This window comes from Prinia subflava, chromosome 1 (genome assembly GCF_021018805.1).
Source record: "Prinia subflava isolate CZ2003 ecotype Zambia chromosome 1, Cam_Psub_1.2, whole genome shotgun sequence".
Classification (NCBI taxonomy): Eukaryota; Metazoa; Chordata; class Aves; order Passeriformes; family Cisticolidae; genus Prinia; species Prinia subflava.
Genome location: NC_086247.1, coordinates 140,472,822 through 140,488,371, shown reverse-complemented (window position 1 = coordinate 140,488,371; position 15,550 = coordinate 140,472,822). Strand labels below are relative to the sequence as shown.

Sequence of the window (15,550 nt, the reverse complement as noted above, 5' to 3'; positions counted from 1 at the left end):
CTTTGGCTGTAAGTGCTTGAGCCAATGCAACTGAGAGGAATTTAGTCCAACACTTATAAATAATAAATAACCAATTATACAGCAAATGACTGTAAGGCTCAGTCTTTGAGCACTTAGTAACTCACAGCATTTAGCCTTATAGTCTCTAAAGCATTCAAAAGACTATTTTTCCATAGGACATTGTGCTACTCAGATTTCATATCTACTGCTTTTGATACTGCTGTACTAAGACAAGCCTGAAGTACTCAGTCTGGAAATTAGCTTAATCTTATTCAATTGCCCTTCAGTGTAATGCTCATTGCATCATATGATTTCTATCTATAACTACGTGTTTGTACAGCTAAATTAAATATAAAATTCTGGAAGTAAAATGTCAGCACTGAGCTCATGTTTCTTAAGTTGGTCTTAGTTCCACCAAATATCTTTCTTGCTAATGTTTTTGTCTGAAGTATTCAGTGCATCAGGACTTCAGTCCACTTCTCCCCACTTCTAGAGGCTGGAATGACTAATGGAATGGCTAATGGCTTAGCCACTAACCATGGGAGTTGTGATTATCTCTTCCTTTTTGGTCTCTCTCTTGCAAAAGAAGAAAAGGAAAGGGAAAGAAACGAGTGACAGAACTGTCAGGAAAGCTGTAGCAGTTACCAAGTCCATCACAAACAGCACATAGCAGCTCTGTTCTATAGGATGAAACAAAGGAGGCACCTCTGCAGGAGAGGAAGATGGTTAAATTGTAGATGTGAGCAGGATTATGAGACTTTGCTCATCAGTCTCTTGTGTTCCTGTTTGGCCTGCTGGCCTTGCTGAGGTTAATAATGCTGCATCTTGCATACAGAGCTGATCTGAAACTCTGCAGTCCCCCCAGGGGACTGGGCATTCCCTCTATGGCACAGTGGCACTCAGCCCTGCTGCACCCAAGTTTCTGTCTGCAAGAAGTCCTTAGAGACACAAATAAGTTGCCATGGATAGTTTGGGAGTATTTTAATTTGAAATGGCATCAAATTTGCTCTGGAGTGGAGGACATCTATGGACAACTACTTGTTTTGCTTGGGTTCATATAGGAGAGTGTACAACAGAACCCTGAACTTGTCTGTAAGATATCCTGCATCATGTATCTGAAGTGTACAGATTTATATGCATTTTTCATTATACTCTCCTGTTTTCCCCACACAGTTTCTTCAGCCAGACTTTGAACTGACATTTAAAATTTTTGTTTAAAATTTCTTTTGAAGTGATATGTTCACTTAAAATTCCTGTTCAGATGCAGAAAGTGTGTTTGTCACTTTTGAAGTGAAGCATGTAGATGCCTAAGTTACTTCAGTGACCTTGAGAAATGAGATTCAAAAGTGAAGCAAATAATTTTGTGCATTATTAGTCACTGAAGAAGTATAAACTGCATGGAGTTTCATCTTTCCATTTTTAAACCACTTCTGATCATCATTAGCAGGCTGCAGCATAAGGGGAAAGGAACGTTTCTATTAGGTTGATCAAAGATCTTCTTGAGTGGTCTGAGCTTTGCTTGGAGAAAAAAACCTCACTTGTTCCAAATCACTCAGCTACATAAAAATGGGCATGCAATTGGTCTTGATTGTGCATGTGGCTGCAGAAATTTTGTAGACAGCCAAGCAGTCAGCCTCCTAAGCAGTCATTTGCATGTACAGTAGGCCTGACCACACATGCACAAATTCTGAAAATATGGCACCTAAACTAGGAGCAGTAAAATGATCTTGGTTAGTTTAGTGATGCCCCTTACAATAAGAAGGTATTTGCTGTCAAATATTACGTGAGGTTCAGTCCTTAAAAAACCCCCTGGTTTCCAGTGTGGAACACTAGGATAATTAGCTCAACAATCATCCATCTGTATGTGGATCTGCAGAAAGAAGCTCCTGTGAAAAAACAGGAGGTTGAAGTGCTTGGAAGGACAGTGTCTGCTCTGACTATTGTCACAGCATTTGGCCTTTCTGCTTGGTTCTATTATTTCTCTCCTTATTCTCCATCCCAGTATAATCTACTACGTTCATTAAGTGATGATGCTTTATTTTTCAATTTTTGTGTCACACACTTTTTCTACCTGCAACCAACTTTGCCTATTGTTTCAGGAAAGGGACAGTGTGTTCTTTGTCTTGCATGAAGGATCTACACTTTCACCTATAACAATCCTTTATTCCAGCTGAGGACTGTTCACCCACATGAGTTCTCCTTGTTAAGGTTGCTCTGAAATGTTCTTTGCCTTTCTTGCATAAGTACTAAAAAATGTGGTGCCCAGTTGTCAGTTTTTAGACATCTTCTATTGTTTTAGAAGTGAAAATTTCTGCGTTTCTTGTTGTTGTTTGTTTGTGGTTGTTTTGTTTTTTAATTTAGAGAGATATGTATTGAACTCCCTGAGAACTTATATGCATTTTCTTAAATTAGACATGAAGGAAGAGCATGATTTACTTTTAGCACTGCTTACAGTGCTGAAGGGCAAGACAAGAGAAGTATCCTAAGATGTTGACAGTGTAGGTCCTTCAGTTGTTCTTTACTGGTCTCTGAACCAGCGTCCTTTTGAGAGGGATGAAAACACTACAGAGGTGATCCTGCCTTTTTGTATCATATCCTGTCTGTATTTCTACCCAGGAGCACATTTTACTGCTAAGAATTTAGACCTGCACTTGGTGCTGAATGAGGAACACACAACCTTTTGTAAAGGATAGCCTCAGAAAGGCAGAAATGTTATGCCAGGCACATTCTTTCCACAATCAAGAAGATAATCCCAGCCCTAGCGAGAAATTAAACACTTCTCTGGGAGATAAGAGTCTAGTCACCTGTAGTAAAATTTAATAAAAATTTTAACATTCTGTCAGTTTATGATCAGACTGCTTCCAAATGAAATTATGATGTTCGTTTTGAAAATATGTTTAATTAAATTATAGGAATGGATTTCCTCTCCCCCTTCCCTTAAAGCTACCAGAACTTTTTTCTTCCAAAACAGCAACTGACACATCAAATCTGCCACTTTTCTGTTTGTGCAAAATAGATCTTTTACCATTGTAACTGACCTTTTTATTCATTTCAAACTACTTTGTCTTCAGCTCAGAGCTGGCTGAGCTCTTGAGGGCAATGAGACTTTAGAAGGTGGGTTCAGCATCACATTCAAGAAAAAAGAACTCTAACTTGTCGAGAGAGCTGTTGATTTCTCAAAGAAGCCTAAAAATTTGAATTACACAAATTAGAGGGTAATTTTTAAATGGTATTAACACTTGGTGTAATTTGGTCATTGTCAGAGATGACATCTATAGAAGGAAGAAAATGTTTTCTACTCTTTCAAAAATTTACCCTTTTTAAAATTTTGAAGAGATTAAGGTGAAAATAGCTCAAAAAATCTAAACATTGCAAAGCAAAGCTCCTAGCTTTCTGTAGGATGACTCCTGTGTTTTCTAAAATATGGAAATTTCTTCTGTTTTCTGTTCATTGTGGTTCTGCCTGTGTATGTGTCCGGTCTCTCCTGTATTACTAGCATAAATCAGAGAAGCCTACAATATGTTTGCACAGTTCACTCATTATTATAATGCAGTTTTACACCCTAAGAACTGAAAGCATTTTAGCAGCAGGAAGATATTAAGATTTTATATGTATTTCTATCAACAGGAGAATGGAAATGAATGGAGTGGAGAGAACTAAATCAAGTTATGTGTATAAAAAAGAAAAAATTAAAATCAATTCTGTCACAGAAGTCATATTTATTTTTGTCCTCGGTTGAATGTATCCATTTATTTCCCAGTGTTGTGAACATCTAATTTATATATAATAAGCATAGTAGCTTATGAAGCTGTATCATCCAGCAAAGAGCAGCTATGGGGCATGAATAGCCAACTGAAGCAGAGAAATGGTAAAAGGAAAATTGCACCCAAAAGCTGCCTCACGCAAAGCTGCACACAGCAGCACAGTAAAACACAGTTGAGGCCCCTTCTTTCTACAGAAACAAGTAATTAGAATTTTCTTCTGCTAATATCTGGGCTCAGTGTGGATTTGTGACGTTCTGCAGGCTTTGGTAAAGACTTTCTGGAGATTTGACAGCAGAAAATGCCACAGTCCAAATATATATCCTGTGTGCATTTGTAATGTGAACATTTCAACTTCTGTTTTTTCCATGGGGGTTTGAAGTGCTGTGTGTGAACCAGACATCTGTAATGATGCTGTAATCAGGCAATAGGGATTAAGCTTATTAATAATGAAATATTGTCCTGGGAGTGCACTCGTGTTCTGATTTTACTTTAGAAATTTTAGCAGACAAAACCTGTACTCAAGGAGAAATATTCAATGCTGATCCTTATAATAAGAAAAAGATAAATTCCATAAAAAGCTGAGATGTGATTTAAAAAAAACCTTATTGAGATCATCTTCACATATTGCAGGGAATTAAAGAGCTCTATGAATGTTTGAAGCATCATTAAAATTGGGAGGTCTCCTAAGTAAAATATGGATGTTACGAGATCTAGTATATCTTTTTATCTCTATGTAACAGCACAGATAAATATATTTGCCTGAAAGTGGATGAAGACTTTCAAATTCAAATGTCAGCTGTCTTGAATGCTGCAGAAGGAAGTTGTCCCAAAATACTTAGCATAGAGGAGCTGATCCATGTTTCCTGAACAATAAGATCTACATGCCCTGCCTGTGTATACAGGAGCACTTAGTTATGTTCAAGACGAAGATTTTAAAAGCTTGTGTCATGCCCAGTCCTGTCACCTGTGTCAGTTTACTTCTTACCATGATTTCTGTCTTGATAATAAAATATATTGTACTAAATTTTAATCAAATGCAGTTGTGCGGATTTCAGAAATCTGTATGTTGAGTGCTGGTTACTATATTTGACTTCTGTTTTGTTTTCATGTGTGAATATTAATCTGCTCTCTATGAAAGCAGGTCTAGCAATTAAACAGAAATGAATTAATTTATAGAAATTAAGTAATATTATGGTGAGCTGACCTTGGATGGACACGAGGTGCCCACAAGCAGCTCTATCAAACCCTCCTCAGCTGGACAAGGGAGGCCAAACACAGTAAAAAGCCTGTGGGTTGAGATAAGACCAGGGAGAGATCACTCACCAATTACTGTCACTGAAACCAACTTGACTTGGGGAAATTAATTTAATTTACTGTCAGTCAAATCAGAGTAATGAGAAATAAACCCAAATCTTAAAACATATTCCCCTGACCCTTCCCTTCTTCCTGGACTTATCTTTACTCATGAATTCTCCACCTGCTCCTCCCAGCAGTGCACAGGAATGGGGAATGGGAGCTGCAGTCAGTCCATTACAGGTTGTCTCTGCCACTCCTTTCTCCTCAGAGGGAGGACTCCTCACAATCTTGTGTTGCTCCAGAGTGGGGTCCTTCTATGGGAGACTTCCTTTGCTGGCATCTCCAGGGTGAACCTTACCCACAGGCTGCAGGTCTCCAAGAGATGTTCTAGTGTGGGTGCCTTGCATGGGGCCAGTCCTTCAGGAATGGGCTGCTCCAGTGTCAGTCCCCCATAGGGTCACAGATCCCACCAGTAAATCTCTGTCGGTTGCAGGGAAATCTCTGCTCCAGCACCTGAAGCTCTTCCCTTTTCTTCTGCTCTGACCTTGGGATCTGCAGAGCTCTCTTGTTCTCTTGTCTCTCTGTCTGCTATTGCACAGTTGTTTTCTTTTTCCTTCTTGAATACATTAACGCCTCAAATGGTTCAGTAGTTGTGTGGCTTTCACACTGATTGTGTTAAGCTTCCCTGGGCTCGTAGCTGGCGACTGTTTCCTAGAAATTTGTTTTCTGTCCCCATGATGTTTTACAAAGGTGTGTGCTGTATAGTTTTTAGGGACCTACCTGGTATTGCTGAGTCCTAATTGCAGGTTACCATTGTAGGTCAGCTTCAATGTAGGTTGGGCCTAGGTATGTCTAGCAAGGCAGCTGGAACTGTGGACATGCCTTGAGAGCCTCTGAGAAGAAATGCAAGCTGTGGTGCTAACGCTGTGTTGGGATGCTCTCCACTGGATGGCTTGCTGTTTTCGTGCTGTTTTAAGTGTCCCCAACAGAGCTGATGTTGTGGGGAGAGTGACAGATTTTTGTAGAGTTTCAGGGGTTGTGGTTAACATTGGATAGGTTGTATCTAAGAGAGGATCACAAACGAGCTTTTTGTGTAGTAGGAAAGGTTTCTATTTGTCCTCAGCTTGTGAATCATGGAACTGATGATATACTTCATTTCTCTGAGATACAGACAAGTTTCATTTGCTGTATTGAGTGGACTCCAACTCTGGATTTCTCCAGGCCATTTTCAGTGCCTCTGTTTTGCTGCAGCCTGTCTTGGGCAAGTGTAGTCAGTCACCTGCATGTGTACAGGACCTCAGGCGTGGCAGCCTGGGTTTGCTCCCTGCCTGCACCACAGACACTGGGGTGGAACCCAGCGAGAGCTGAGGTGAAGCTGGGGGCAGAGGAGCTGTTGGGTGAAAACAGCCTGAGGTGCCCAGAAGAGGAGAAAAGAGAGCACTGAGCTGCAGTACTGTCACCTGCCAGGGTCCACAAGGGAGCTGACACAGCCCCATCCCAGCAGCATCAAAGAGCTGAAAGAGCTGCAAAAGAGAAGGGAAGGATCATTGATGAGATCCAGATTGACAAGGGGGAAGACAGTGATAGGATATCAGATATGCTTTGTTCTGATTCCTTGTCACTCAGCTCATCTGAAATAGAAAGTTGGAAATATGGCAATGACTTAGAAGTCATCAGAACAGCAAGTTACAGGGAGTGCCTGCTGAGCCACCTGTGCCCAGACCCAATGCTTCAGCTACAGCTTTCTTGTAGATCTTTTGCTTTCTTTTTTTTTTGACATTAAGTAATTCTTGCATCTTATATGTATTTTCATGGATTGTATCAGTGAGGTATACATACATTCTGCTTGGTAAAAATAATATGCAATATAAAATGTGTATTTTAACTAGTATTGTACATTCTTTATGCAGGTACAGAAGGCTTGGGATTTAGCATTACTTCAAGAGATGTCCCAATTGGTGGCTCTGCTCCAATTTATGTGAAAAACATCCTTCCGAGAGGTGCAGCTATTCAAGATGGGAGATTGAAAGCTGGAGACCGATTAATTGAGGTGAGGAGATATTACATGTTCCTTGTCTGTGTTTTGGCATGAGCCCACACACTATATCACTTCCAGAGGCTGATAGTATTTTATGTTACAGGAGAATTTTTCCCTCTTTTTCCCTTTTTTGGCTTTATTTTTTAGGTAAGAGATCAAGTTGCTGGGCATTTTCAGTGCATAACTGTTTGAAGAGCTCAACCCAGTTTACGTGTCCCTATGTGAATGTGGTGTCATAGTCATAGTTGCTGTTTAGGAATACATTGAAGCAAAGTGATTATAAGTAGAATTAAATTAGCATGAAGTGACAGACCAGAAATTATTGAAGATGTTGCCAAGGATGGGAGGCAATACCCTGAAAAGGTTCAGTGAATTAACTGAAAGGGACATAAGAGGAGGGGAGTCCTACAGAGAGACAATCAAGGCCACTTCCCTCCTGAAGTAAGGATGTCCTCGAGGGAACTAAATTTCTCTTAGATAGGTGCACTGCAGAGATCTTTCTGCAAACCTAGCTGGAGTGATAGAAGATGTTACCACCCACAGCTCTTCATTACTGTCCCTGAGCCAAATGACACCGGGGGTACAGCTGAGTCTGTAACAGCCTCTCAGTGCTCTGACTTCACTTTGCTGCAGAATTGGCCAAGTCAGTTTGAATTGCTGCTGGAGGATAGCCCCCTGTAATTACTGTAATTCAAGGTAACCCAGATGACTTGAGTAGAAGGGGACTGAGAAACATTTAGGATGACAGCTATGGCATCTCAAATGTGTGAGCTGCCCTCTCTTATGAGGGGAAGGAAAAAGATGGTTTGCTGACTTCTGAGCACCATGCTCCCTTGCTTAACACTGTTAGTTGATTTGCCTTCATTTCCAAAATGTTTCTGAGCAGGCAAGCTTGAGATTATGTCTTATTATTTCTTATTATTTCTTATTATTTCTTATTATTTCTTATTATTTCTTATTATTTCTTATTATTTCTTATTATTTCTTATTATTTCTTTCTCTGGCTTCTCCCTTACTGAAGTTAGCTCATACAGTGGGAAATCCTGCATGTGTTCCATACCTGCCTGTCCTGATCAGTGGCATGTGGAGGCAAAAGAATTGGACTACTTAACAGAGGCAGGAGTAGCAACCCCAAGGTTACACAGAGAAAGAATTACTTTCTACTTTTGCCAAAATTTGTTGTGTTAAATATATTTGGAAGGTATTTATAACACCAAGACACGTGGAAACAGGACCAGTTTGGGACCGTATGCTGATTTTGCTGAAAGATATTTATGCAGTCGTTCTTGTAAGAAATATACTGGTAGATGGGATTAGTTGGATTTAGAGTGTAGTGGACTATACCATTGCTGATGAAAAGGAGGGAAGTATAAATGTCTGGCTTGTTATTTGTGTTTGTATGGGAAGGATGACCATTTAATTAGTTCTATTAAATGAACTGTAATGTGAGCTAATAAGCCAATTGCTCAAAGGAGAGTTTTTTAATGCTGTCCCATATGATTCATGTGACTTTTTGCTCTAAGTGTCTGCCGGTTTCTCTGTTTTTGGATTCTTACTGATGTCTAACATTTCCTTTGTTACAGGTAAATGGAGTTGATTTAACAGGCAAAACTCAAGAGGAAGTTGTGTCCTTGCTGCGCAGTACCAAGATGGGAGGAACCGTCGCCCTTTTGATTTTTCGACAGGAAGAAACATTCCATCCAAGGGAACTGGTGCGTAAAATAGAGAGCAGCTAAGAGATTTAGTATGAGCAAATGATTTGATCTTGTCTCCTGTTAGTAAACATGCATGGCCAACACTGAATATAAGAAAAAAAAAAAAAGCTATTCTGCTTTTTGCTAGAACATTTTACATGCGTGTTTTCTATTTTCTTCAAGATCTGCTATTGGAATTAAGTATTTGTTGATAATGTATAAGTGAGAGCTTTATTTTGAGTGAAAATGTTTATTATAAGAGAAGCTATTGCATAGATTTTGTTTGGATGCATGCAGACAAGTAGATTATTTCATATCTTTCATAAGGATAAATCTGTGTTTGAAAGCCTGCCATTTGTCCCACTACCTACTCACTAATATGTTCTCAAACATATAATATTATTCCAAAATAGGATATGTAAATACTTTTCTATCAAAAAGTCAAAAATATAAGAAGTAGTAGCCTTTTTTGAATATAAATGCAATCTCTGTGGAATGGAAACCCTGCAGTTATTAATTTAGCAGGGCAATTCAGAAGATGTGTCTAAGGAATTTACATTAAATAGGAATAAAATTATGTTTCACACTCTACCTGATCCACTTGCATAGTGTATATTGATATTTCTCTGATAATTATTCAAGATAACTTCTGTTATGAAAAGGTAGACTCTGAATGGTAGATGTTTTACTTTGTTCTGTACTCGATTAAACTGCTGAAGTTATTTATTATTTGTATTATTGTGGCTATATACAACTCTAAAATAACTTACTTGGCTGCATTATTGTGAGAAGATAGACAAATATAAGTATGATGAATTAATAACTTCATTTTTCTATTGGATTTGTGTTATTTTGAATGCAAATAAAATGAATTTTTGTTTGGCCATTTCAAGATATTAAACATTAGCCTTTTACTTTTCGAAACTACTATTAAACCTAGGAAGTCAAAGTGGCAGGGAAGGTTGCAAATGAACCAACTTTTACCTTAAAATTCTTGGAACGTGCCTTCAAGTGCTGAAGTAAAAGCTGTCATAAAGTGAAGAGAAATAAAAAATTGAAATCCTATTACACCCTTATCACTGTAACAGTGAAAGCAACCTGTTTATAAGTTCCTGTGGTATAATTTTCATGGCATTGCTATCTTTCATAAAGGTGAATGAAAATGCTTTTTGAGATTTCTAAATAAACTAAGAAAATGTCTTAATTTTGTGTATATTATTTCTGTGGTAAAATGAGGAAGTTTTAGTGCATAATTTGACATGAGATTTTGTTTAAGTAGTTGTAAACAAATATATGGTGTAAGTAATGCAGAGATTTACTGGCAGTACATTATCTAGTTTTAAAATAACAGCAAGCCAGCACCTTTGAGGGAGTTCAAGCTCAGTTGCTGTGGCTCAGGCAATATTCTCTCACACTTTGGCAAAGTCCAGTGCAGGGAGGCCAGACCTTGCCAGGCTGTGGCAGGTGAGATCAGGTCTGAACTGGTGTGTTTTTCTGAAGCTCCAGCTGAACAAATGGTGTGGTGAGGATCTGACAGTACATGTGAGTGATGATCCTCCGTTGCATAAGGATTTGTTTGTTTGCATTCTGACATGAAGAGCTCTTAGGTGTGCACTGCTGACTGCTGTCAAAGAGCAGGAGCAGGACTGCTGGGGAAGGTGTTGAACTAACAGTCAGCATAAAGGCTGTTCTTTCTTCTCTGGTAAGAAATAATCCTTAAAAAAATATAATCAAGTCTTTTCAACCAGTTCCTGTCACTGACTTTTACTGGCTTTTTGAAAAAACCCAAAACAAATGAAAAAAACCCCCAAAAAACAAAAAAAACCCCCAACAAACCAAGCAAACAAAAAAGCCAAGAAAAAAAAAAAAAGAGAAAATTAATATTGAAGTAGGGAGGAGAATGACCTGAAATCATGTCCATTCATCTTTTTCACATGCAGACCATCTCTTGCCACTTAGGAACAATTTGTGTTTGTATCCTTCCCCTATTTCTCTCATATTTTCTACATTTGTGTGCTTTAAAATATTAACTGAATGAAATGTGTCTCAGAAACGATATGTACAAAGTCAGGTTATTTGATGTTATCCATCTTATTAAGGGCAGAACTTGCTATTGCTTACTGAGAACACTCAATATTAAAACCATTTTATATTTGCCAATGTTTGTATAGATAGTAATCCCAATAAAACAGGTGTTTAGATTTTATGTTTCATGTTTTGGGTTATGGCTTGTTGAATGACTTCTGAAAAGAAATTAAACATCTTTGGGTTTCTTTTTAAGTAAAATGAAGATATTAAGTTTCGGGAAAATTAAGGAGTTTAACATTGCTGTTATTATCTGTAAGGGGCTTATGAAAATGTGTAATTGCAACTAAAACTTAGGGGATTGTTAAACTGAGCCCAGTTAAGTTGGCATGGGATCTCTGAAGCTTGTGTGGGTCAGGTCAGGTGTGTGTGTTTGATGATTCAGTGCAGCAGAGCATGATGAAAGTGAGGAAAATGTGGAAGCAGAGAATAAAGTCAAATTGGCAGAAGTCAGCTTTTCCAATTAGTAAGATCTGGGAGAACGACTGGAATGTTTCTCCAGAATACTGGGCATTTTATTCCTTCCACAGTTACCTAGTGCCAGAGAGGCAATGTGTTAGGGCTTGTCCACACTGATGTGAGCTAGAGACACACCATCTCTTAAAAGCCTTCCCTCCCTGCCCCCTCTTTTTACAAAAGAGCTGAGGATCACTCTGGTTAAGCAGAGCTCCTGGAGCACTGTGGTCACCTCACTTAGCTTGTGAAGCATTTGCTTAGAGCTACTACTGGCTGTGGGAATACTCTGAAGGATTGACTGAGGTTATTTAGCCTTTGAGCCATATTCTCAGTACCAGCAGATACTGGCTGGCAGCATCTGTCTCCAGTACCCTAAGAATTAACATGCCCATTGGTACATGGGGGACCTTTACACTTTCCTTGTAGTTGTCTTCATTGTTTTTCTTACTGGCTTCAGGTTGAAGCTTACTGGATGTTTGTGTTACTGCTTTGCCACTGCATTTTTGTGCTTTATCATTTGATTATCCTGCAAAACAGCCTAAAGCAAAAATGTCCATTAATCCCTAGTATTTCATTAGGGCCCAGCAGAATGGAAAGAAATAGCTGGTTATCCCAAAAGTTACCCCAAGATCAGCCAGCCAGCACCAAGGTGTCTCCTGAGTTCTCAAATGGGTTTTAATATAGGTGGGTGTGGGCTTGGAAGAGCCATAGTTCCTTATGTGTGTCTCCAGAACTGGCTGTGGGATGCATTTTCCAGTGATGTGTGTTTGCCTTATGTGCCCTGAGACACAGGTGAGGAATGCAAAGAACAGGAGGGTCCCATCTGTGGTGAACTGAATGCATCCTCCTGTGCTGGGGTATGCAGAGCTGCAGTTCTAGTTCATCCAAACATGCTCAAAAGGGGGATCCCTTGCTAAAATGAGAGTGGATTTTTTTAAAAATAGGTACTTATTTAAAATATTTGGAAGGATTCATCTAGATGTTCTCTGAAAACTTCAAAGTACAAGGGAAAAGCCAGGGGAGAAGTTCCCTGAATGAGAACGTTCCACCAGCCAGAAAATGGTGCAAGCAGTTGTGGTTCTTCCTTGGCCAGCCAAGGAACCCTCATAGCCAGGTAGAGTCAGGTGCATGTACCATAAGGACCCTGGAATTATTTCTGTTCACTTCTCATGTAGTGGTTGTTTAGACAAATTTCAGTCAGGGGTGTGATGAACACCCTTCATTTTTTATTACCACTTCATGTCAGAATTAGAGCTCTCTGTTTATCCCCTTGCTGTTAGATAGTACATGTCATATGTAGTTGTGTTCTTATTTATTTTTTTTACTTCCTTTAGAATGCAGAACAAAGCCAGTCACAAATTCCAAAGGAAACGGTAAGAGCTTTGTCTTTTCCATACTGGAAGACTCCCAAATGTTTTGAAATTGATATGGCACTTCTCCATCAAAGTTTCACAGATCCTTCTTTCACCTTATATACTGTAGATGGCTCTCTGTAGCTTTACATTTTAAATGCATTTTTTAATGTAATTTCAAATACTGATTGAAAATTATACACAATTCTCCTACTACATATGTTCAAGTGCTATTTGAAATTGCATCTCTTATGTACAGCCAAAGGCCTAAAGTTAAATGATAAGAGTAGACTTTAGCTTGGGTTACATATTGAAGCTAATTGTTTAAATCATGATTATATAACAGAAATCTGAGATAGAAACACAGAAATTAGCCCACTAGGATTTAAGTCTTGTATCCTTGTAGCAAACCATTGTTAGTTATTTTAAGAAACTGTATGGAAGTAGTATTAAGTTTAACCTGTTCAGGTCTGTATCTGGAATATCTGGATATTCCAGTGAGGCACTAGATGGAGGTTGTGTAATGCTAATATATCTCACTTTAGTCAGTGGAACATGATCCAATATACAATATACTAAATGCATCTAAAAAGTTTATCTAAAATAAAAGGTGTATTTTCTGAAATACTACCAGAGAATGTAACAATAATGTATTACCTTAAAGATATACTGGATATAAGTTAAAAACATACTTCAAGAAACTCTATTCAGTTAGGTACCTATTTAAAAATTAAAATAGATTATGGAGAAATTGAGAGGATTCATGTTTGGATTTCAAATGAGTTACGCTGCTGAGAAACAAAAAGAGCTTGTCTGGATAATTCAGAATGTCCTACCAGCAATGGCAAGATAGTGTCTGGGATAAAAAGAAAGTCAGGACTAGGTAAAGATATGCAAGAGCAAACTCAGTGAGATAATCAAGGGTATGTGGTTTGACACTATCAATTTTTCAGGTCAGTGGAATGTAACTGTAAAAATGGGAATTTGGGTTAAATGTTAGCAATATTCACTTCTATCCTTCCAGCTTTTAGTGGTGTTCTCTCTATGAAAGTCATCTGCTGAAGGGCTCTGCAGAACTGTGGGTGTATCATTGTTTCAGACGTGCCTTGTGGTATCTCTTTCCTGCATCTCATTAGAGGATGTATGTTTTTATCTTGATAGTTTCTCACCACGCACTGCTGATATGTAAGGAGAGCAAAGATCAAAGCCCAGGATAGTATTTCTGTCTGTAATCGAATACCACTGAGAATAATTTGTGGGTGCAGCCTTATAAAAGTATCCTGGTTTTAGGAATTGAAATTCCAACCTGAAAGCTCATTAAGATAAAGCAGATTGCCTGCAAGGTGTTTATAGAAATCAGTTGCTCATCTGTTGCAAAGTTAATGTTCTGTAGCAAATTCCGTGGTGAAAACCCTTCTTTGGCATTCTTGGAACCAACACCTTAACTTCATCTAAGGAAAGAACAAAATAAAATAGGTATCTGCCATTTGTTCTCTTTAGATGTAGGGTAAAACAGGCTTGTTAAACAGGAGATTATGCAGGAGGAACAGGGAGTGTGTGAGTACCTAGGGATTTCTGAAAAAAACAGCTAAGAAGGCCTAGCAAGCCTTGAAAATATGGAAGTGAACTGGAAAACATGTGAAGACTGAGTAACATATGGTTACTGAGAGAATGAAGCTAGAAACCTGATCAGTAGGAAAAAATTTGCCTAATGTCTTGAGTTTTTCATTCATTACACATTGGGATTTTTGGTTATTTATTTAAAGGCTCAGAACAATAGTGATTGATAGTAGGAATGCTGGGTCTCTTTATATTTACCTACTCCAGTATGTGAATAAAGAAAGGGACTAAATGTGAAAGGTTTCAGTGGGTATTTGTAATGCACAATGCTTTTGCACTGATATCCCTTGGTCCAATCTACTTAGCTTTGGATAAGTGTGGTACTTCAATTTTACAGAACTTAATTTTCCTGAGCTGCACATTAATAATATAGTCACACCTTCTTTATTATTATTTTTGAAAGTATTTCTCATTGCTTTCCTTTATTCTCCTTGGTTCTGCCTCAGTAACCTATTTATTTCTTCTCTTTCTACTTTTCAGGTCTTTGAGATTTCTAATTTCGCAATTTCTATTTCTGTGCCTGCTCTGATCTTTGTGCTGTTAGTAGTGAGGTTTTAGTCTCCAAGTGTCAAGAACTTGATAGTAGAAAGCAAAGCAAAAAAAGACCCATAAAACAACCCAAACCAACAAAAGAGCATGATGAAGGCAGTGAAGTTACAGAAATGAGAGAGGTGGAATGCAAGTCTGTTTTCCATTTAAAGGCAAAATGATTGTGTTTTTTTTTTGTCGTTGTTGTTATATCTCTGTGGAGAAATAGAAGGAAAATGCACCTTTGAAATTAAAAGAAAAAAGTAAAAAAAAAAGTCCCTTGAAAGTAGGAGACCTGAAATAAAATCACAAAATATCAAGCCTAACTTATCATTCTTTACTCAGGGGCTACCTTCATGTAACTGTTACTTTGAAATGGTTTGCATGAATATTGTGATACTAGAATGCTGTAGTTAGTCATCATAGAGGTAATAAAAGGAAACCTTGAAGGTAATGTTTTCCTAATTTGTGGCCTGAAATCCTTGACAGAGTTATTAATTACAACCCATATAAGAAAGCATGTGAAATCAGTTTTTTTATGCACCATCACAGAATACAGATTCTCAATCTTAAGCTTCCATATGACAAGATTTTGTAATTTGATAGGTTCACACAATTTAAGCTCTCCTCTCCAGTTTTCCATAAGAAATGCAAATTGCTGATGCAGTTTCAGCTTCTATCCAGTGACTATGCCCTGGTGAAAACAGGACTGATGTT

General features: G+C 38.3%; 1 protein-coding gene across 18 annotated transcripts in view; it reads left to right on the top strand.

The window, feature by feature from the left end:
* PARD3 (par-3 family cell polarity regulator) overlaps positions 1 to 15,550 on the top strand; it is a 452,827-nt gene that overhangs the window by 251,771 nt on the left and 185,506 nt on the right. For 13 of the 18 annotated variants that reach the window (XM_063415043.1, XM_063415034.1, XM_063415071.1 and 10 more), the window contains 3 exons: positions 6,971 to 7,110; positions 8,682 to 8,810; positions 12,668 to 12,706. In XM_063415043.1, the coding sequence (XP_063271113.1) occupies positions 6,971 to 7,110; positions 8,682 to 8,810; positions 12,668 to 12,706 (308 nt within the window). The remainder of the gene's footprint in view (positions 1 to 6,970; positions 7,111 to 8,681; positions 8,811 to 12,667; positions 12,707 to 15,550) is intronic. The other 5 variants (XM_063415024.1, XM_063415144.1, XM_063415080.1 and 2 more) reach the window with 1 other exon arrangement.